Here is a 23,642-nt window from a genome sequence, read left to right on the forward strand (position 1 = left end):
CCACTTGTTGTATCAATTCTTACTTGAGCTTAGGGTACGAGTCTATTTCCGGTGGCACCATAATTATGTCTTGCACCCCAGTAGCAAATCAATGGGTGAGCTGGCTTATTATGGGTGTGAACTTAATCATGTTGGCTGTTATCTCTGTGCAACAAAAACTCATTGATTCTTGCATGGACCAAAGAACAGGGTTATCTGACCAGAATGTTGGCAGGCAGACTGCTGTTCTCGATGCTTTTGGTTCTTTGGCCACTGTGTGATTCTTCTGAAATTCCACTGATCACATTGGGGCCACCAATTATTGGGTTCAACTCTGATTATGACTAACCAATTATCACTTGATGCTTTAATAGTGACTAAGTGCATGACACATGTACTGATTCTTTGAAAATTTATTATGAATGCAAGCCTGACGTCTCTCTTCTAAATGGGCATGACAGAAATGCTGTACTTCAGAACTCTAATTCTTCACATAAAAAGGAGTTGATTACAGGCTACAACTCAGTAACACCAGTAACAGAAAGTGGGTGAGAAGCATAAACAGCAACAAATTCACAAAAAAAAGCAAAGAACAAACAGAACAAAAAGAAAACATATCAAAGCATAAAAACATAGTACCCTTGGCAACTGGGCATGGAACTGCTTAGACAGCTGCAATTCACTTGCTAAGAACACTATGTTGCACTGTACACTACACAACATTGAACTTCATATCAGCACATGGTGGCTGATGTGTATTCATCACATGTCTGAACTTGTGGTTGTGCTCAGAATGCACCTGACAGTGGCAGTACAGCTGTTCAGTGGAAATATTGCTTCTGTTTTAAAAAGAATTAAAAATTATTTCCAGGTTACTACTCTGCAAGGAAGACTTAATACATTACCTGAATTGCAAACATGAGTAATTTATTGAGATGACTTGTGCCAGGTGATGATCTCAATATTTTATCTGATACTGCCTTATTCTCAATAGGAAGAGTAGTTGTAGTGAAGACAGAGACACATAGGCTGTATAATGATGTTTAAATCCGATACACAAATGTCAGAAAACAACAAAGAGATGAAGTTGCAGGAATAATCTCCTGGCACTTGCTGTAAGAAACAAAAATAGCTCCGAAGCAGCCAAAGTGGCCAAAAGGTAACCAAGATGTGCACCAGCTTAATAAGTGGATTTGTCTTCTGGATTGCATTAAAACTGTACTGCTGGAAAAACTCTGAAATGTCTATGCACCTATAATATTACCATCTAATTCTGTACAACTTGATTTATTACATCTTATCTTGAAGTTCTTCGTAGATTATTTTGCATCATGCACTGGCTTCAAATGCCAGAGACTGTGATCATGTGTATGTGAGTTGCATTTGTATGAGTGTGTGTGTGTTATTTTTTTTTTTTTTTTCAACAAAGGCCTTGTTGGCCAAAAGCTCATTTTGTGGCAGTCTTTTTGTCTCCGTCATATGGTAAGTAGCAACTATCCATTTGAAAATATTGTTAAATTCCATCCTGGATTTTCCATTGCTTGATAAACATACTTTTTATTTATTTCTAATTTTTGTACATATTTGCATTTATAAATATTTGAAATGAATAAAGAAATATGAGCTAAATTCCTCACCTGTCTACAGTACATCATGGGATGAGTGTATGAGAGACCATTGATAGTGATCCGCTAGTTGGATGGGTATGTTAAGCTCTATGACCACCTTGCTGCTTCTTAACAGGAGCGAGCTATATAGAAGCTTTAGCTTTCACTCTCCTTGTTTTCATTCCCCATCTACCCATAACAAATTACACTAAGGAAGCACTCATTATAATAATCCACAGGGTCATTATACATCTGGTACACATCATTAACATGATGGAAGAAAACAAACACCAACTAATGTAGTCTGTGACAATGACCAGTACAGCAATGCATGGTTACTACATTCTCTTCAATGCTCATTCATCTTGATAGTCTTACTTTTATGTCTGATCAAAGATATTTGGAGTGTATCAGTTTTTAAGAATGTTTTTAAATTCTTGCAGAGAGCACAAAGTACAGTGTCATAATGTTTCTACTTCAGTGATTGAAATAACTTCTACAAATTTTATTGCTAACTGCATTTTCACATTTATTTTCATTAATGTATCTGTAACCATGTAGCTTTGTTGAAAAGCCTGTACGGAGCACTGAAAGTTTCTATTTTTTCTTTCTAACAGGATATTGTTCACATTCAGCATGCTTCTCACTTTCAGTTTTAGATTCATCACATTCCCTCCCCCCCCCCCCCCCTCTCCCCCCGCCCCCCCCCCCAGCCCTCCCCGCATGACTGTATTTTTAAATATATGCTCACATCCATAAGGAAAAGATTTTTCAGTTCACCAAAAACATTGTATTATGATAATAATTTTAATGAGAAGAAAAAGTTATTGAATTTCTCAATTTTTTTCACGTAATTGCTATTTTGGTGAAGGGGGGGAAAAAGCTTCAACTGGAACAAGTGGAGAAACTGTTGGCTGAACATTTTTGAAGGAACAGATTAAATGTATTTGGGTGACCAGAATGGTGTTTGAACCTTGTTCTTCCTTAATGAAAGTCTATTGTATTGATTACCCTGCCACCAAAGTTGGTCATTTTGCATAAATAGAAACTTCTGAGTTTACAAAGGATATAAAGATGACAAACTGAAAACAATTCAAAATGCTTATACTGTATTAAAAACAGAGCAATACTGACATTTTAAATTGACTTCTAGGAAATGAATAGGATACTGAATCAGTACATGATTTCAAACAAATAATTACTCTCACAACACTCAAAATACTAACATCCCAAAATTGTATTCTTTTTTAAAGCCCAGTAAAAACTTTCATTGCGTGTAAACTCATGATTATATGAACTGAGAAGAGGAAAGTTGATAAATTTGAATTTTTTTTATTCATCTATCAACTACAAAACAAATATATATATATATATATACATATATATTCATATTAAAAATACAACAGAAGCAACAATGATATAAAAACAGTTCTCAACAACACCCAGGCTGAGTCAGGTATAATGTTGCTTACAATTTTCTTACAAATAGCAAGCAGTCCAATAAACATTCACATTCAAATAAACTGCAAGAATATCTTGCCAGGTCACAACAAGTACTTAATAAAAGACATATTAAAATAGCTATCTGTGAAATTCCTTTATGATATACAAATTTTTGACAGATGAGCTTAACCACACACTAAAATTATAATGCTGTTGCATTTCAATCTCCCTTTTTTTCTTTTCTTCATTTTGTAGCAATTAATGAATTTTAAAGGATTTTTTATCCTGCCTGAGATTACACAGTGACGTGAAACATGCAGACACAACACTCAGTGATGAGAAAAAAACAGGGAAGTATGTTACCCTCTGGGAGCAGAAATCCCTATACACTGTCTATGGCTGTACCATAGTTCGCATTATATGATGACCACGTGTTTTTCTAATACTTTTGAGGAAACCAACACTTGTATTTATACTTGCAATAAAAAGTTAAAAATAACAACTGTAACAGAATGTTGGCACTAACATGTGATTTGATACAAATCGGATCATACCTAATAGTACACACCAGGAATGTCCAGAAAAGTCTCTGTTCATTTATTTATATTCCTGGAGAAAATAATACTACAGATTATTTGATCACTCAATATTCTCAGACATTGGACCCTGATAACAATAATTTTGCTTGGAATTCTACACCAGATTTATCTTTGTAGTAGTATTTTCTACACAGTAGAGCATAAATCAGGTGCAACAGGTGAAGTGTGGTTGTAACATCCAGTTCAGTTTATCTTAAGAGATTAATTCACAGGAGTCTTGTGTATTAAACAGGCAAACTGTTTACTGTACTCTTATTTACATTTTTTCAAATAATAAATACCTCCTTGCATTATTTTGCTGCTAATGAATAATTATGAAAATTTGTATTTGATAAATGATACCTACAACTTTTGTAATTTTCTGATACAACTGATGAAACTCTATGAAGATTAGTGTCTGCAGCTGGGGTAGCTGATACTACTTTACAGAAATATTTTGTGATCTTCACAGCCTGTATGAACTTTTGTGCAGAACATACTAAAACATAATGTAACTATGAACAAAGTTATGAACAAAATTACTATTGTACAGTTCACACAAAATAATGAAAGTTGTACAGAGTGGCAATAATACACTGCTTTCTTATTCAGAAAGCTGAACCACCTATGGTATGTCGTATTTGCTCAAAAGACAACCAGAAAGTTAAGGACCATGGAGCCATGCGAATCCACACTGGAAGAAAACCTTTGTAGAGTGCCAAAAATCCTTCATTTTGAACTGTTTTCACCAAGCAGTCAAGTGAAGACTTGTAGACTATCCCTCTGAAACAAAAGAAAGTGAAACACTTAATTTTAGGTGCTGAAATATGTTATAAAGCGAGGAGTTTGTTCTGAGACACAAACATGGCCTACAAAAATTTCCTGTACATTACAGCCAAAATGGATTTTTTAAATTTATGTTCCAATGAGTGGTTATGGTGTAGGAAGAGTGGGTGAAAGTAATATAGGCATGTGGATGTGTATGTTACTCACACCAATATGTAGCTAGTAAGTTCAATTGATCCTACCTCAAGGAAAACCAGTACCTCACAAAACTGCAGAATACTGCTGTATAAAGTCAGATGTTGGTATGCACTGCTGAAAAAGTCTACATCTGCTGATGAATACATTTAGGAAAAAAGTGATTGTCAAACTATAAGTAAATCCAAAGTATTCTGTCCAGAGAACCAAGAGTAAGTTAAAAGTTCTTCAGTAAAGCATTCAAGACATTCTGAGGAAGGATAAATTTCATTAATTCACACTATAACTTACATGTCCCTATCAAAAAATGCTCCTGGCTGCAGACTGTTAATGTGTGCTTTGTTTTCAAAGTAGATAAATGATTACTTTTCTCTGTTGGCACTAATTTTTATATCACTGGAGAGGTCAACAGACAGCAGCTGTACTATTTGTCCAAGAACAAGCCTTCTTGATACAAACATCACAAACAGTAGAGGTCAAACTGAGTTACAGACTGTTGTAGTATAGGGGATAATCATATCACTGGCTCACAATTTTCAAAGACACTATGGATGGTAAAACTCTCTGATAATGTTGAGGGAAAATTTGATAGCTGAAGTTAGACAAGACTGGAACATATACAGTAAGATATATGCCCATACAGTATGATACTTTCTAGACAACAAATCAGAATAAGTGTTAGTCAAAGATGAGCTTTTAAATGGACCCTATCCTCATCAGATTTGAATCCAATAGATTACACTTTCTGATATTGTCAGAGTCTCTCACTTACAGCATAAAGATTTAAATGTAGATCATTGCAGTAAAAGCACTGAAGATTTATGCATATCTCTTGATCTATTCATTTGTGGAACTATACAGACAGGACATTGAACACAAATTGCACTTTAATATATGGTGGAGGACACAGGCATCTGTGGAGTGGGGTGGAAATGGTAGGAGGGGGGGGGGGGGGGGTGGCAGGCACAAGCAAAACTAAAATTGCCATTTTGACTTTAATCGGCTGGTCAGTTTTGAGACTAAGATAACATAATGCTACAATTGGCTAGACAAGAGATTTAGCAGAAAAACTGCTACACATGTATAAGAACTCTGAAATGAATAAAATAGACTTCACAGCATATGTGCAGGGGAATCAGCTCACTCCAAACCACCTCTTCTGTGAAATAAAAATGTAGATAAGCATCATATACTCTAGAATGGTTTATGATTCTTGAGGAACATCCTACACCAACACACTAGGGTTTTGCTCTTTGCAGGCTTCTTCCTTCCTAAACACTTACAGTATACAACTGCAAAACTACAGACAGCAAACTAAACTGTAGAGAGACTACATTTCAAGACAGACCAAGTGCAAATCTTGTCTACAGGACAGCATTATCAAATAAACACATCTATTCTCAGGTAGTCTTAGGATCTTCTTTCTGTCATTCATCACTGCTTTCACCTATGGCATTGATTTCTGTATACGAAAGATGACAAATTGGCTTGTGTTTCAGAGTCACATCAAACTGCAGCTCACCTATAATTGGCTGTAAGTCACGTCAAAGGTCAGAGGAAGACAAGAGCATATAATCTGCAATAGGACTGTAAGTAGTAAAGCACCATGGTGTTCAAACCATCCATAGAAACAAGCACAGCTTTACTTTCTTAAATTAATTAGAGAAGCCATTCTGCAAGAATACAACATATTAAAATAAAAAAACTAAATAAACGTGATAAAACAAGAAGTGTTGGAGTTCAGCAGTTCTGCAGTGCCAGATTGAAATCTATGAAACAAAAACATGTCGTTAAAGCAATGTGTGTGTGTGTTTTGTTAGTATTATAGCGCCCTGGAGCATGGGAGGCAATGTTAGGTGATGACAGTAGGTCTGCATGGTCAGATCTAGCTGATTCACAATGCATGTGTGGTTGAGCAGTGGAGCAGGGAATGATGGCCTGTGGGATGCCTGGAGGTGCCAGTGAAACATTATTAACAAAATACATCTTTATTACTGAAAAATACACAGTTGTTTGGAGTCTCATGCTGCTCCTTGCAGTGAAACAGAAGTACACCCTGCCAGGAATGTGCCAATACCAACTCACAGCATGCAGTCTCGTCCTGCAGGTGAACAGTGGCATCAGCACCCAGTGACATGAGGGGGCCACTGGCGACAACAGTGGTGTGGCATCATATGTTCTGGCCGTGGCTTTTAGCAGTTACAAAAAAAGAGTACCGGGGATTGCCTGATCACACCATAGACTGTGTGCAAACTCAAGGCAGGACAACAGCAGTCAGCATTGAAGTCTGCTCATAGGAATAGAGGATGGGCAGTAGCAGTTCCAAGTCCCCATGATGATGAATGATAAACTGCTCCCTGGATCCAGTGGTCAGGCCCCAGGAGGCACATTGGATGATGGTGCCCACAGCTTCCCATCAGTCTTGACTTGGATGGTGGTGCTGCAGGTCACAGTGGCTATGTTCCCTTGGGGTCACTGTTCCATCAAAGACTGTAGATGTAATGTAAATGGATAGATTAAAAAAAAATTCTCACCAAGGAGTGGCAGGGGAAAACATGAAAACACGAAAACACACACACACACACACACACACACACACACACACACACACAAGCTTTCGGAGCCAGTGGCTCCTTCTTCTGGCAGAGGAGTTGACGGGGAAGGAAGAGTGGTGAAGGAAAAGGACTGGAGAGGTTTAGGGAAAGGACTACAGTTTAGAAATGTCACCCTGAACCTGGGTCAGGGAAGACTTACAAGATGGGATGAGAAAGTAAGTCTTCCCTGACCTGGCACTAATGTTGTACTGGAATGCTTCCCAGGCCAGGGTTAAAGGTTTACCTGGCCTAAAAGAAGCCAGATGGGGAGCATAGCACAAACACTGCTTGAGAGGCTGAAAATCTCATTGCCAATCTGTGGACCTGACAAAGTTAATGTGAAATCTTACCAAAAAAGATTGGAGTTCTTTCAGGTTCTTGGGTGCTGGCAGTCTGACAATGGCTTCGATGTGGTCATCCATTCATCTCTACATGATCCAAAAATGCACCTTTAAGGAGAAAAATCTGCACTTTTCCAGCTTGCAACAAAGGCAAAATACCAGGAGGCATTGGAAAATGATGGAATATCATCAAGGTAATTGATGCAATAGGGAATGCCCTGAATCAACTGTCTGAAATACCATTGATAAATTCCAGTTGCAGATGATTTTCCAAAAGGCAAGCAATTAAACTAGTAAATCCCAAATGGGTTGTTGAGGACCAAGAATGTCTGAGAAACTTCATCCAATGGCAACTGCAGGTATGCATCACGCAAGTTAGTGCAGGAAAAATACTGCCGCCTGACAACTTTGCCAACAATTCCAACTGCTGCAGAAATGGATATAAATCCATGATACATTGCGCATTGACTGTCACTTTAAAATTGCTGCAAAGGTGCAAGGTGCCATCAGGCTTCTGAATCACGGTGAAGGGAAGAGGGCAGGGGTAACAAAATTAGGTACTGCTTACAGCATAAGAGAAACATATGCCTTGAAAGTTTCTATCTGGCCCAAGGTGTTCTCAAACTGTGAGCCATATAACTGCAGTAGGGAGAGGCTGACCATCACTTCCATGTCAACTTGAAGTTGGGACAGTCAAATGGTTCAAATGGCTCTGAGCACTATGGGACTCAACATCTTAGGTCATAAGTCCCCTAGAACTTAGAACTACTTAAACCTAACTAACCTAAGGACACCACACACACCCATGCCCGAGGCAGGATTCGAACCTGCGACCGTAGCAGTCCCGCGGTTCCGGACTGCAGCGCCAGAACCGCTAGACCACCGCGGCCGGCGTTGGGACAGTCACCCATCCACTACCGACATCAGCAAAATACTCCAGGATGATACATGCAAGACATCAGAGACAGCCACAGGATACACTGAAATCACTGGGGTGTCCAATGACTGACTAGCAGTCTTCCAATTGTCACAAAAAGCTGCCAAATGGTCTATCCAACGGCATACCCCACACATGGCCTCCCTGTGCATGTAAATCTTGTTAAATTTGCAACAAATGACAGGCAAGTCTGCTGGCTTACCCAATGAGAGGAAGGAGAATGATACCAAGGACCTGAAAACCACTGCAGGTGGGAATTATGATGCTGCAACCTACGCAGACCCACCAAGCTCAGTGCAGGTGAAGACGGACATCATCATGATGCCACTGGGCTGGTATTGTCAATGGCTTCAACACACAGTGGGAGGCGAGGCAGCCAAGGGTATCCCACAGGGCATCAGGGGTTATTTTATACTCACACCTAATTCTGCCACCTGTCTATTATTCTTCACCACCGCCGACAGCTCATGCAGTTCTGCAATCTGGGCAATATAAGTCTAAACCTGGGGATCAGGTACTAACCAGACAATCACATTCTGAATTAGTGAGGCTGTGTAAGTGATAGCATAATTGGGACACTCAAAACAACACTTGTGCGAGAGGCCCTGCAAATCAGTGAGCCAAGCTGCATACGATTTTCCAGAACACTTGTTATGCTGCTTAGTCTGCAACCATGCCACCACCACATAAGTTTGGTTTCTGAATTACTGCATCAGTGACCAGCAAAGCTTATCAAAGAGTAGTTTCTTGGGCTCAGCAGAGGGCTTCAAATTTTGGACAACTTCATATAAACCTGCACTGCTGGACGACAGCAATATGGCCTGATCAACAGGATTGACAGTAAGCCTTACCTGGCAGTGCAGGAAGAAACAGTGCACGTAATTCTCACATATTTCTGTAGACTCAATGAAACCAGCAAATGGCATCAGGGCAGCAGGGGCAAGGAATAAAATTGCATAACGGGCACTTGGCTTGCCATTGGCAGGGCAAGGGCACAAAGGAAATCTCACTCTGGTTCAACAGTGCCTCCATATCTGCTGCAGCCTTTCCTTCTGTAGGTGCAATTCTTCCTGCCAGCATTGAAGAAATTCCAGGTATATGATGGCCCAAAATAGGAGCAAAATCCAAATTCTGATCGGAACTGCTGGTGGTAGAGTCATGTGAGTACGAGGTGTGATTGCTTGTGTGAATGTGTGTGTTTTCTTTGCTGAAGAAGACTTTGCGTGAAAGCTACAATGTGTAACAATATTTTCATTTTACCTTTCTGCAACTCAACAGGTCATCTTTACACTGAGTAGCAATCGATCCTTTTCCCAACAGTGTTGATATTCCAACCTGGAGTTTCCATTGTTTGAGAAGAAAAAATGACATTCATTAGCCACATTAAGGTTGTCTTGATCAGTTACCTAATGATGTAAAATGTCTGTCAGTTAAACTTGAAAACAAACTTAAACAGTTTCTCCTTGACAACCCTTTCTACTTTATAGAGGAATTTCTATTTTGTGATCTGTAAAAAGTTTATGGGTAGGTATTGCTAACTATATATAAAATCTTGTAAATTATCAGCCATATTTACAAATTAAAGTCTTATATGAATGTAAAATAATTATTTCCACATCACTATGATTAATCTCACAAACAATCCAATAATGGATGTGCTCCCCCCCCCCCCATCCTCCCCCTCCCTGCCTCACCCAAAAGAAATGTTTGTCCAGAATAAAAATAAAAAACCATACCAAGCACCTGTTGTTTGGCTACCAGAGGTACATTAAAGAGCATGGCTGCCACTCTTGCATCTTTATTTTTTTTTATGAAGACATGAAGAGCAGTGCTTTTTTAAAATAATAATTGTTGTTTAATATAACTGACTACACAAAGAAATTTACTCACCAAGCGGAGGCAGGAGAAGACACAAAGGAAATGTGCAAGCTTTCAGAGCAGGTGGCTCTTTCTTCTGGTAGTAGGGCTGAAGAGAACAGAAAATGTATGAAAAAAAGGACTGGTGAGGTTTAGGAAATAAGGAGGCTTATGGAAAAACCACCCAGAAGCCCAGGTCTGGGGAGACTTAAGGGCCCGAATAAGAAGGAAACACTGGTTGCTGGGGGCTGCACTAGATGAGATCTGAAAACCTGAGAGCTGTAAGGTGGAAGCTAGGGCAATAAGAAATACAGACATTATTGACAAAACATTGTGCAAGAATTAATAAGAGCTGAAAGCTAAGTGCATTATACTCTGATAATGCCAGAACATTACGACCACCAGCCAACTACAGATATAAAACCATCCAGGCAGTAGCAACATCACCTGGTGAGGAATGATTACTAAGTCTGATACACACACAATGTGTCAATGTGTGTAATATCAATGAGTGTGCTGTCCGCATGTAGGAAGGGGAAGGCACGTGATCCATCTAAGTTTGACCGAGGGCAGATTTTGATGGCCTGGAGGCTCACCACAAGCATTTCCGAAACTGCATGGCTTTTTGGGTGTTCAAGGATTGCAGCAGTGAGTGTCTTCAACACATGAGGAAACCAAAGTGAAACCACATCCAGACATCATGAGGTTGGGCAGTCACCACTCATTACAGATGTTGGATGTCTTAGGCTGGGTGGACTGGTAAAACAGGACAGGTGCTGAACTATGCCAGAACTAACATCAGACTTTAATGCTGGGCAGAATACAAGTGTGTCTAAATACACAGTGCCCCAAACACTACTAATGATGGGCGTCCACAGGTGACGACCCATGCATGTGCAAATGTTAACACTACAACATTGGCAACTCAACTGAAATAGGCATGTGACCATTGGCACCGGACATTGACACTGTGGCAGAGCATGGCCTGGTCTGATGAATCCCGATATCTTCTTCATCATGCCAATAGGATGGCACAAATCTATCATCTTCCTGGGGAACAGCACCTTGAGCTTTGCACTGCAGAACAGAGACAAGCTGATGACGCCTCTATTATGCTCTGGGGAACATTCACATTGGCATCCATGGATCCAGTGGAGTTTGTGCAAGGCACCATGATGGCCAAGGAGAATTGCACACTGGTTGCATACCCCGTACACCCCTTCATGTTGACCACGTTTCCCAACTGCAACAGCATTTTTCGACAAGATAATGTGTAATGTCACAAGGCCTGGAGTGTGATGGAGTGGTTCGAGGAAAACAATGGTGAGTTTGAATTGATGTGCTGGCCCCACAACTCATGAGATGTGAACCCAGTCAAACACTTTTTGAATGTGATTGAAAGTGGCATCACACCTCATCAGTCCTTCCATGGAATTTATGGAAATTAGGTGACCTGTGCACACAGATGTGGCGGCAACTCTCTCCAGCAGCCTACCAAGGCCTCACTGCTTCCATGCCAGAACACATCACTGCTATTATCTGTGCAAAAGCTGGACATACTGGCTATTAGTTCTGGCTGATCAGTGTATGTGGTAGACAAGTGAGGCATGGCTGTTATGTTCTAGAGCATGCTGTGCAACAGGATATTGTATACTGCCAGTGTACACCCTCTATCTATGCCCATTCATCAAAACCAGTAACTTGGTGGTAATCATAGCAATGTAGAAGACACAACAATGTTTACAAAACAGCTGGTATGTGATGAGTGAGATTGCACAGGTGGCTCTCCATTTGATAGTATGTTTTGCTAGTTACAGGGCTGCTGTAGGTGGAAGTAGAAGGGTGCACAGGGCAAGACTTATATAGGGGATGGTTACAAGAGTAGAAGCCACAGGTTAGTGAACTGGGTGCAGAAGGAGCATAGGTTCTGACCAGAATATTGTGGAGATTGGGGGACAACAGAAAGCTACTCTAGGTTTGGTGGGGCTCATTTCAGGGCATGATTTTAGTAATTCATAGCCTTGTTGAAGTAGCTGGTTAATATATTCAATAGAAGAATGGCACCAACTGACAAGAAGTGTGCTCCTAAGGTTCTTTTTTTTCCTAAGGGATGAGTTGTACCAGGATTGGATGTGATGGCCTGGGAAATTTGCTTTTGAGATAGGCTGGTGGGGTAATTGCGTCCAGTGAAGGCTGGCGTGAGAATGGTGGTGTTTTGTAGTAAAGAGTTTTCATCTTAACAAGTATGTTTGCCTCAAATGCCAAGGCTGTACAGGAGGAAACATTTGATGTCGCAAGGATGGCAACTGTTGCTTGCTAGTAAGTCAATTAGTAAGTGAACTGTGTGTCTGGCCCTCTGCAGGGATGAGGTCAATGTCATGGAAAGTGAAATGAGACTTGGAATACAACCATGTGAAATTTAATTGGGAGAATGTATTTAGATATTTCAAAAATTTTAACAACTCAGCATCCTCATGTGTCCACATGGCAAATATGTCATCAATGTATCTAAAACAGAACAGTGGTTGAAGGCTAATGGAACCGAGAAAACTCCCTTCCAAGTGACCCATGAAAAGGTTGGCACAGAAAGCAGCCGTCCAGGTTCCCATGGCTGTGCCCCTGATCTGTTTGTGTGTCTGTCTCTCAAAGGTAAAGTAGTTTTTTGGTAAATATAAAATTGACTAACAGAAAGGGAATAATAGGTTTGGAATCGCGTAACTGCTGGTTGAGTAATGTTCAGCAGCAGACAGGCCATGTACATGGGGAAGATTGGCATTAGGGAGTTGGCATCAGTGGTGATAGGTGTGGTTTTGGATAACTTGTAGCTCTATGGCTGAAATGTTAAAAGAGACGCAGGAGATTTAATGTTGTATGGGGTGCAGATGAAATTTTGGATGTATCCAGTTTGGTATTGCAGTTGTGGGATGATGGTAGGTATTTGATAGGCAAGGAGAGGTACTGAGGACACCAGTGACTAAGAAACTGATGAAGTAAAGTAGAGCATATCATGTTTTTGGTCAAATCCAACTTAACTAACTATGGACAGGATTGATATTGTCGCAGAAGAAGCTGAGTAGCACAGTCACCATGGTGTAGTGGTTATGATACTAGACTGTTGCATGGAGGGCCATGAGTTCAAAACTCACCTGAACTGTAAAATTTTAATCTCTATATTTAGTTCGAGTACATTCTGGAAGTATCCACAAACGTAAAGAATCAGTGCACAGGAATGTTGTGTAACTGTATATATATCGTATGTGTTCTGGCTGGAGGCAGTTCGCTCTCCGTTCTTGTATATGCAAGTGATGGATAAATGTTCGTTAAGTGAAGTTAGTATTTGTCATTCACCTAATTACACCTTCTTCTACGTGACATTATTCTGAAGGAGACTCTGGGTATTAGAACTTGTGATAGAGCACATTATTGACAACACAGTGGCTCCCATCAGGTCAAGACAGAGCCACTGTATACGTGATGAGAAACCCGAGTTTAGCCATATTCAACAGACTGCAATCTATCGGAGACAGAAGAAGAAGAGGACATCACAATGATAGCAACTGTGTGCCACCACATGAGACATCCTTCCAGGTTCTCTGGTGATGATGGCCAAGATCCAAACAAGTGGCTGAAGGTTTATGAGCATACAGCCAAATTTAACAAATGGGATGACACCATGTGTTTGGCTAACGTATTCTTCTACTTGGAGGGCACTGTCAACAACGGTATGAGAACAATGGGGAGAAGTTCACAAGCTGGGAAGTACTCCAGGCAGAACTGTGCAAGTATTTCGGTGACACACAATGACAGAATTGCAAGGCTGAAGATAAATTAATGTGCAGGGCACAGTGTCCAAAAGAAACAACAGCATCCTACATTCAAGAGGTCTTGGAGCTGTATAAAATAGTGGATCTTCGAATGAAGGAGGAAGATAAGGTTGCACATGTCATGAAGGGTGTTGCTGAGGACACGTATCAAGCCCTACTCCTGAAGGAAGTTTCGACAGCAGCTGACCTCATAAAATGATGCCAGTATACTGAGACAATGCACAAAAACGAATTACACACAAGAAGTCTGAACAGTTTCCAAATGTCGTATTGATGTCTGTGATGGAGGAAGCAACTGGTTCCACTAGTGTTCTTCATCAGATACGAGAGAGAGAGGAGGTTCAGAAGGCACTTGGATTGCACAGCGAGCAAACAGACCGAGGTGCTTCAAGAGGTCATAAGGGAGGAAGTGGAACAGACATTGAACCTAATCTCTCATCCTTCATTTCTCTTTAAAACAGTAAAAAAAGTCGAGACCCAGGTGAAGTTACGTTCCTACAACGCTGCATGAGGAACCTGTTTGGGCACCAAGGAAGACTGATGTCAGGAGGACCCAGGATAACCAACCAGTATGTTTCCACTACGGATGACCAGAACACCTGGTGCACTATTGTCGAGAAAGGCAGTGGATATTTGATGATGCCTGTGCCAGAAGACAGCAGACCGACTGTAGCCGATGCCAACTCCGAGATGACTAAGATAAACTAGAAGATGTAGGTGCAGGACGACGTAGGTCACCATCGCCGCAAGATAGCCACTGGAGAGGATGCTCCCCAACATGCCGATCAAGGTCCCCATTGCTGTTTAGAAGCTCCAGCCGATCACCTAGCCACCGCAACCTGGAAAACTAAAGGGTGCGACCTTCCTTGGATGTGAGGCTGCCGAAGAGAAAAATCCTCTGCCACCGATCACTAGAAAAATGATAGGAAACTACGTTGATATCCTCATGGATGACTGACCACCCCAAGGTCTTGTGGACTCTGGAGCATCATATTCAGTCGTTTCGGGGAAGTATAATTGCCAGAAACCATATTCATTGACAACAAAACATCTCTGCTGAAGGTGGCTAATGGTAAATATGTAAAACCTACAGCAAGATGTGTTGTTCATGTGGGTATAAGTGGCCATACACAGCCTTCAGAATTCATCATCTTACAAGAGTGTAGTCATGACGTCATTCTTGGATGGGACTTTATGAAAGCTTCTCAGGCAATTATAGATTTTGGTCGCTCGAAGATTATGCTGTGGACAGGAAGATGTGCATCCGAGTGTGTGGAAACTGTGTGCTGGATGAAGTGACCATTCCTGCAGTCAGCGCTAGAAAGGTAACAGTCATGTGTCATGCCATGCATCAACCCATTGATCTTATAGTGGAATGTAAGAGAAGCATACCACTGAAGAACAGCTTGGTCATCCTAGCCTCTGTCGTCTCATTTAAGAACGGTTTCGGTGAATTGTGGATAGTTAACTGTCAACGAGAACCGCAGAGCCTTCCAAGATGCATGTGCCTAGCAAACACTAAGCCATTAATTGCAGAACAGCTGAGCATCATAGAAACCTCCTATGCCTAGTCTGCGGGTGAAATTAATGCTACCACTACGCGACAAGATCTTCTGGACTATCACCAAAGCTCACTATGGAACAACAGAAGAAGCTACTTGCCATTCTTCAAGAGTTCTCTGAATGCTTCAATCCACAGGTGAAGAGCAAATTAGACAACTCGATGGTGAAACACTGGATTACTACTGGAGACCATCGACCAATAAGGCAGAGAGCAGCATACCATGTGTCAGCAACAGAACATCGAATAATTCGCGATGTGGTAGAGAAAATGATAAAGAATGACATCATTCAGCCTTTGCAGAGCCCACGGTCATCACCAGTGGTTCTAGTCAGGAAGAAGGATGTCAGTTGGCACTTTGGTGTTGATTACAGGAAGTTTAATAAGATAACTAAAACGGACGTTTACCCCCTTCAACAAATTGACAATACACTAGATTGTCTGAAGGGGGCTAAGTTTTTCTCAACCATGAGCATGTACTCAGGATACTAGCAAATCGAAGTAGATGAGGCCAATTGTGAGAAAACTGCTTTCATCACACCTGAGGGACTGTATGAGATTAAGGTAATACTGTTTGGTTTATGTACTGCACCGGTAACTTTTGAATGGACGATGGATAATCTTCTAAGTCACCTGAAGTGGACAATGTGTCTTTGTTACTTAGATGACAGTGTTCTCAGAGACATTTGATGAACATATAAGAAGACTGAGGGCCATTCTTAAGTGTCTCCAACAAGGCAGACTGAAACTTAATCCAAGAAAATGTCTCTTTGGAGAAAAAGAAATCAAAATACTTGGACACCTTGTGTCAAATGAAGGGTGCAGCCAGAGCCAGAGAAGGTGAGATCTATAACAGAATTTCCTATTCCTAAAAGTATTACAGATGTGAGAAGCTTCCTTGGATTATGTTCTTGTTACCGTTGTTTTATCAAAGACTTTTGTATCAATGCCAGACCACTCCAAGAGTTGTTAAAAGTCAATGCTAAATTTATCCCGGGTGGTGCTCAACAAGATTCTTTCGATGTGCTGAAAAAGCTCTGATGATTGACCCTGTACTTGGTCTGTGTGATGAGAGAGCACCTACAGAACTACACACACATGCCAGTGAGTATGGGATCAGTGCTGTTCTGGTGCAGATTTCAGATGGAAAAGAGAAGGTTATAACCTATGCTTCTAGAACACTTACAAAAGCCAAGATAAACTACTCAACTACAGAAAGAGAATGCCTTGCTGTGATCTGGGCCTTGTGCAGATTTTGACAGTATCTCCAAAGAAGGCCATTCACAGTTGTTACAGACCATCATTCACTTTGTTGGTTGACAGGTCTTAAGGATCCAACAGGACAACTTGCCAGGTGAGCACTACATCTTCAAGAGTATGACATTACCATAGTGTACAAAAGTGGAAGAAAACACCAAGATGCCAACTGCCTCTCAAGAAACCCAGTGCAAGACCATCAAGACTTTGATTAAGATAGTGACTGTCTCACTGCACTCTAGGATCTCTCTGCTGAACAGAAGGATGCTAAGATATCTCAAATTATGCTTGCCTTATATCGGTCAGAGGATGCAAAAGGACAATTTAAGGTAGTTTATGTATTACTTTGCAAGAAAAACTTTGATCCATTTGGAAAGAGATGGCTACCAGTGATTCCTAAACACATGCACTTATATGTTCTACAGAAATTCCATGATACACCTGACGGCAGACATTTTGGATTAATTAAGACATACGATAGGATCCGCAAGAGATTTTTCTGGCCAGGTATATTTAGGAGTGTCCATCACTATGTGTCACACTGTCGAGAGTGCCAGAGGGACAACGTGTGCCAGTGGCAATAGGTGGATTATTTTTTGCACTGATTATCTGACATGCTATGCCATTACAAAAGTCGTGAAAACAGCAGAAGCATTTGAGGTAGCCAGATTCATCGTGGAAGACATTGTATTAAAACACAGTGCCCCAAGGTCATTAATTATGGATTAAGGAAAGTTTTTCAATCAAATCTTGTGACAGAGATAAACTGTTGGTGCAACATTACTCATCACATGATGACTGCCTACCATCCGCAAACTAACGGGCTTAATGAAGCCTTAATAAGACCTCGGCCAACATGCTATCAATGTTCGTCAATGTTGAGCAGAGCAACTGGGATGAGATGCTACCTTTTGTGATGTTTGCCTACAACACCACCAAACAAGACACCACAGGATTTACGCCATTTTTCCTGGAGCATGTGCGTGAGGCGACTACAACATGGATACTGTGTTTCTGTCACATCCTGATGATGTGGACGACAACTACAACAGCCAGGTGTTAACCAGAGCTGAGGAAGCTTGACAGTTACCTTGACTCTGCATGCTGCAGGCTCAAGAAAAAGATCGCCGAAGGTATGACAGGAGCCACCGCCCTGTTGTCTACCAGCCTGGTGACATCATCAGGATCTTCACTCCTGTTCAGAAGGTTGGTCTCTCTGAGAAGCTCCTCAGGCACTACTTTGGACCTTATAAGGTTGTAAAACAGTTTTCTGATGTTACTTATGAAGTTGAAGATTTCAACCTCGACACAAGACAATGAAAGATCGGAGATACAGTCCACATCCTTCGAATGAAGCCCTATAAGGATCCTGCAACCCAGTGTAAATTCGAAGTTCTAGTAACAGGCAACAAGCAGAAAGGTGATGAAGAGCATAGTGGCTAAGGAAGTTCTACGAAGATCACCGCCAGGGTGAACATCAGTCATCAGGAGTCGGAGAATGAAGGACTGATGACTCATTTCTGGACTAGAAGCATGTAACACCGAGACGCTGTTCTCTTAAGGAGGGAGCAATTTCGCAGAAGAAGCTGAGTATCACAGTCACTGTGGTGTAGTGGTTATGATACTAGACTGTTGCACGGAGGGTCAAGAGTTCAAAACTCATCTGAACTGTAAAATTTTTATTTCCATATTCAGTTAGAGTACATTCTAGAAGTATCCGCAAATGTCAAGAATCCATGTACTAGAATGTTCTGTAACTATATATATATATCATATGTATTTTGGCTGGAGGCAGTTCACTCCATGGTCTTGTATGTGCAAGTGCTGAATAAACCTTCATTAAGTGAAGTTAGTGTTCGTCATTTATCTAATTACACCTTCTTCTACATGACAAAATGATCAAACAACTGAATGTTCCACACATATCTTACAAGATTCATCGCTAGTTTGAGTCATCTGGCATTTTCACTATTTGTGCACACTGAACTACATCACAGAAGTAAAGATTTGGCAGGCCAAAAGACTGGACTATTTTTTGTTTGATTTAAAATGTAAATATTTCTCAAAATTTTTGGATTGTACATAGGCAGGACAGAGATTTCTTGCAAGCTGCAGCAGTTTGTTCTGCCCAATTTAAATGCTCATACAAGATTATGCCATGGCCTTTTACTATTTTTAGAAATGAGAAACACTGGAGAAACTGTTTCATGAAAATATCTTCTGATCAACTTCGGGTGAGGCATTAGGATGACATAGTTTAAATGCCAGTTTTTAGCCCATCAGTTTACAGAACAAAGACTTTCCTTTATATCTGATAAGCGGAAGCAATGATTTTAAGATTGGCACTTATGTGCAACTGGATGTCATCAGCTTATAAGTGGTAGTTACAAGAGTAAAGCACAGATGAAAGATCATTGATGCACAGTGAGAAAGGCAATGGAACAAGGATAAAACACTGGAACTCCAGAGAACACATTTTTCCATGATGACTTCTCCAATCCAAAGTGACCTATTGACTTGTGATTTTTAGGTAGCTGCCAAACTGCAGTATTATACTATTTGAGAAATTTAGTTTCTTCATTTTAATAATTAATATATTATTAACCACATCAAAAGCCTTGCTGAAATCAACCACACTGGTCACTTCTTGTCTGTCCATGGTGTGTTTGATGTTGCCAGTCACTCTGATTTATGTAGTAGTTGTACTATGGAGTTTTTAGAAGCCTGACTGATATCTATCATGGAAGTTATAAGTTTTCAGGTAATCAGTCAGCTGTTCATGAACAATGTAATCCAGTGCTGCAGTTAATATGCTAATCAGCCTATAGCCATCTTGTGATTTAGGATTATCATTCTTGAATACTGGTTTCAGGAAAACCAGTTATCATTCTTGAGTATTGGTTTCAGGAATACCAATCTCTTGTTCAAGCTAACATGTGCTCATATGTGAGTCAGTGTAACATAAGTGAGAACAATAACTTTGGTAGCTTTATCTGTGCAAGTTCTACAATGAATGTGTTGCATTGGTTGAAATTTTCTGTTTCCGGAAGTACAACAACAAGAAGAGAAAACATTCATCAGGAAGGTGAGTTCTTGACAGGATATTGCTCTTTGCAGTGTACTTCTGCCTGAGCAGCATTACACCTGCCAGCAACCCCAATAAAAGAAAAGTAATAATGATGCAGTTTTTAATCAACAATTGTACTGTAGTGTAATGACCATATATGAGCATATTAGTGTGAAACTGAGAAATGTATTGCAGTAGTGCTTACAGGAGGCAAGCATAGGATGATGTTCAATAAGGTTGTTGCAATGTTATGAGCCAAGTAAGCTTGTTGAATCAGTGAACTCAACTGTACTGCACAGACTAGCACAGCAAGGGGCAAGGACTATTCCCACACTAACACTGGCAGTAGTGTTTTAGGATACATGACTGGTAGTGGTGCATATGCACAAGTGTGTCATTCATTTCTAACAGAATTATTCTGAGTCTTGCAGTGCAATAAGGACAGTAGGGCTGTGCCAGATGAGGATGTGACATGTACATGCCAATGGAAGTTACCAGTTTGAGGCCACAGCAGGGTAACAACTCTATGCACTAAATCCCTCCCCGGACATAGTATTATAGTGCAGCTGGTCATCCTGAGTCATCTCCAGCAGCATGGCCAATTCCTGCCCAGGGGGCAGCAGGTCACAACCCGTGCACACCAGCTGGCATCTACTATTACCTGACACACATCTAAGTGTGTTGGGAACCCACTGCTGTGACACAGCTAGGCAGCACTCGGGGCCATGGGAGGTACAGGATCCTCAAAAACATGCCCTTGGTATGGACACGGCATGGCTGCTTATGTAATGAGTTTGCCAGAGATAAGTGGAATAACCAGGTCAGCCAGCCCAGCAGAATTCACTGGCCAGTCAGCCACTGTCCTGGTATATCAAGTAGTACAGATGGGTCAATAAAAGAACTTGTTACATTTGCAGTTGCTTTTCTCTGGAGCCTGGGCTCCTACCTAGCTTCAATTACCTGCTCACACAATCCTGGCTCATAGCCAACCCACCCTGCACCAGGGGACACTATAGTTTGGAGGAGTCAGATCTTTGAGCCTATTTCAGTAATGTATGGATGCAGTTTCATCAACACATGGTGCAGTGAGTGCCATCTTCCTAGCCCCCTCCCCCCCACCACCAACTATGACATGGCAAGTCAGTGGATATTGTAGTTGTACTTGTAAGTTCAGTGTGTGACAGGTAAATGTAGATGGTATTTTGAGGAGGCGTAAATGTAATGTTAGTTTTTACATGGTTGATGTGGGAAATGTGCGTCTCATGGGTAAGAAGTATGGCTTATTATCTAGTAGTATATAACATGTTAGCCATGAGTAATGATTGTGGAGGTGAAGCTAGGTTTAGTTATTGTTTCGGTGCGTAGTAGTCATTATGATCAACCACTCAGGTGTGAGAAGTTATGGTAAGAAGTAATATGTTAGTGTTACAGGTAAGTGTTCTCATAATTTGTTTTGCACAGAGCAAGGAATATGGTCTGGATTTAAACATGCAATGTAGTGAGAAGTATTGAGACAGTGGTGTGTCAAAAAAAATTTTTTTTATTTATGTTTGTGTGTCAAGAATGGTGGGGTCAGGCCAAGACCAGAAGTTGTGGCTACTCTACAAGCACAGGGCATGCTGGGGCTTGTTGTCCACTCCATCACTGGTGCTGTTACTGCTGCTGTGACTGAAAAAAATACTGCAAACTCTGGAGGTGAATGCGAGCAAGGTCTGTGCTCTGAACAAATCATTAAAAGAAATTGAGGATATGGTATGAAACTGGTCAAGAAGGCTGCTCATTAATAGTACACTCTGTTTTTATTCTATTTATCTTGCTTTTGGTACTGTTGTGCATGTACTAGCACCTCCCAGAAAAAACCACTGCTCAGTACATATTGAGACTTCATATTGCGACTTCAGTCACATTAATTTATCTGAACTTGCAACTGAGGTGCAAGAAATATTCTGGGGGACATCTTCTATTCCTGCTCACACATGAGTAAAAACTTCATGGATTTACTAACAAACTTAAATAACTATATGACAAATATCCTCCCTCAAAGACTAGCAAAGTAAGACAGAAACCTGCACTTTGGCTAACTGAACAACTAAAATAGCCATGAATCTCAGAGCTGCATATTGGGCATAAAAACAGTGCCCCACACCTGAAAACCATACAGTTTACAAGCAGAACAGGAAAAGAGCTGTTCTTTGGAAAAACCTATGTGATCTGGTGTAGGCAAAGTAAAAGCTGCAGCTGATCCAACTGTCCCAGCTGAAGAAGTGCACCAGTACTTTACATTACCTACAACCACAACTGAGCCACAAATGAATCAGCAACTCATGGGGCTTAATAGTTGTAGCCACAGTACTTGCAATACGACGAAAAAAGCCATCATGCATATCAGATCAGCATCTACTGGACATGATGGCACCACAGTCCAAATGATGGTTATTACTGATTCACTATTGCCATCCACTACAACAGATAGTTTCAGCCACTCCTCAACCAGAAGTGTGTTCCCAGAGACTGGGAACAGGAATTAGTGAAGTCACTATCTGAAAAGGATATTGTCATTGCACCCTCTGATTGGCAAAATATTTGCATCCTTCCTGCACTGTTCAAGCCCTTAAAATATATATTCCATGAGAAACTAAAAATTTATCTAACCACAAACAACCTACTGGACAGATACCAACAGGTTTCTGTAAACATTGCAGCACCACTTTTGCCTCATTAAAGATAACAGATGTCCTGAAGCTTGGCATGCATGCATAAAATGTGACTATCATGTGCTTCTTAGACTACAGCACTGTCGATGTCAACATTTTACTTGTCAAATTTAGCAGCCTAAATTGCTCACCAAGTGCAGTGCAGTGGTTTTGCACATGACTGACATCTCATCTGCAATGCATCATGTCTGACACCATAAAGTCACAATGGAGGCAGGTAGTATAACACATCTATTAAGGTTTGGTATTACATCCTACACCCTTTTTCACAGTATGTCAATGATGTGTCATAAGCTTTTTCCTACTGTAAATACCACATGAACGCTGATGACCTCCAGTTGTATCTAGCAATAAGTGCAAAACCAATAAATATGAAAACAGTTATTGAGAATCTCAGTACCAACCTGTGTACACTATCAAAATGGTTGCAAGATACAGGGTTAAAGATCAACACATCCAAAATGCAAGCTGTATCTTAGGCTCATTAGCCCAAATTATCAGGAACCCGTGCCATCTTTAACCCTAAATGGGACAAATATCAATGCTCTCCTTCACCAAAGAATCTAGGAGAAATAATAGATGAAAATCTAAATTGGACTGAGCATGTAACTGTAATGTGCAAGAACGCATCAGCAACTCTCCGTGCCCTACAAAAATATAAAATGCTCTTCCTTCTTGACCCGAAAAAGAAACTTGTACAAATACTTACACTTTCCATTACTGATTACAGCAATTTTATCCTGCAAGGCCTTTCACAGAAAAGCTCAAGGTGCCTGGAACTGTTTATGAATGCCTATGTTCATTATATCTGTGACATTCGACTCTCTGATTGTATCTCACCATCATATGCACAGCTACACTGGCTACATGCAGACAAGCACAGATTTCCACACCCTCTGTCT

At 40.7% G+C, this 23,642-nt stretch overlaps 1 protein-coding gene across 1 annotated transcript in view; it reads right to left on the reverse strand.

Moving 5' to 3' along the window:
- Positions 1-3,242: 3,242 nt before the first annotated feature.
- Positions 3,243-23,642, reverse strand: part of LOC126162256 (mitochondrial uncoupling protein 4) — a 427,706-nt gene continuing 407,306 nt past the window's right edge. Inside the window, exon 8 of the mRNA XM_049918647.1 lies at positions 3,243-4,390. Coding sequence (XP_049774604.1) covers positions 4,216-4,390 — 175 coding nt within the window. The 3' untranslated portion in view covers positions 3,243-4,215. The remainder of the gene's footprint in view (positions 4,391-23,642) is intronic.

The sequence above is a fragment of the Schistocerca cancellata genome, chromosome 2 (assembly GCF_023864275.1).
Source record: "Schistocerca cancellata isolate TAMUIC-IGC-003103 chromosome 2, iqSchCanc2.1, whole genome shotgun sequence".
In the NCBI taxonomy this organism is placed as follows: domain Eukaryota; kingdom Metazoa; phylum Arthropoda; class Insecta; order Orthoptera; family Acrididae; genus Schistocerca; species Schistocerca cancellata.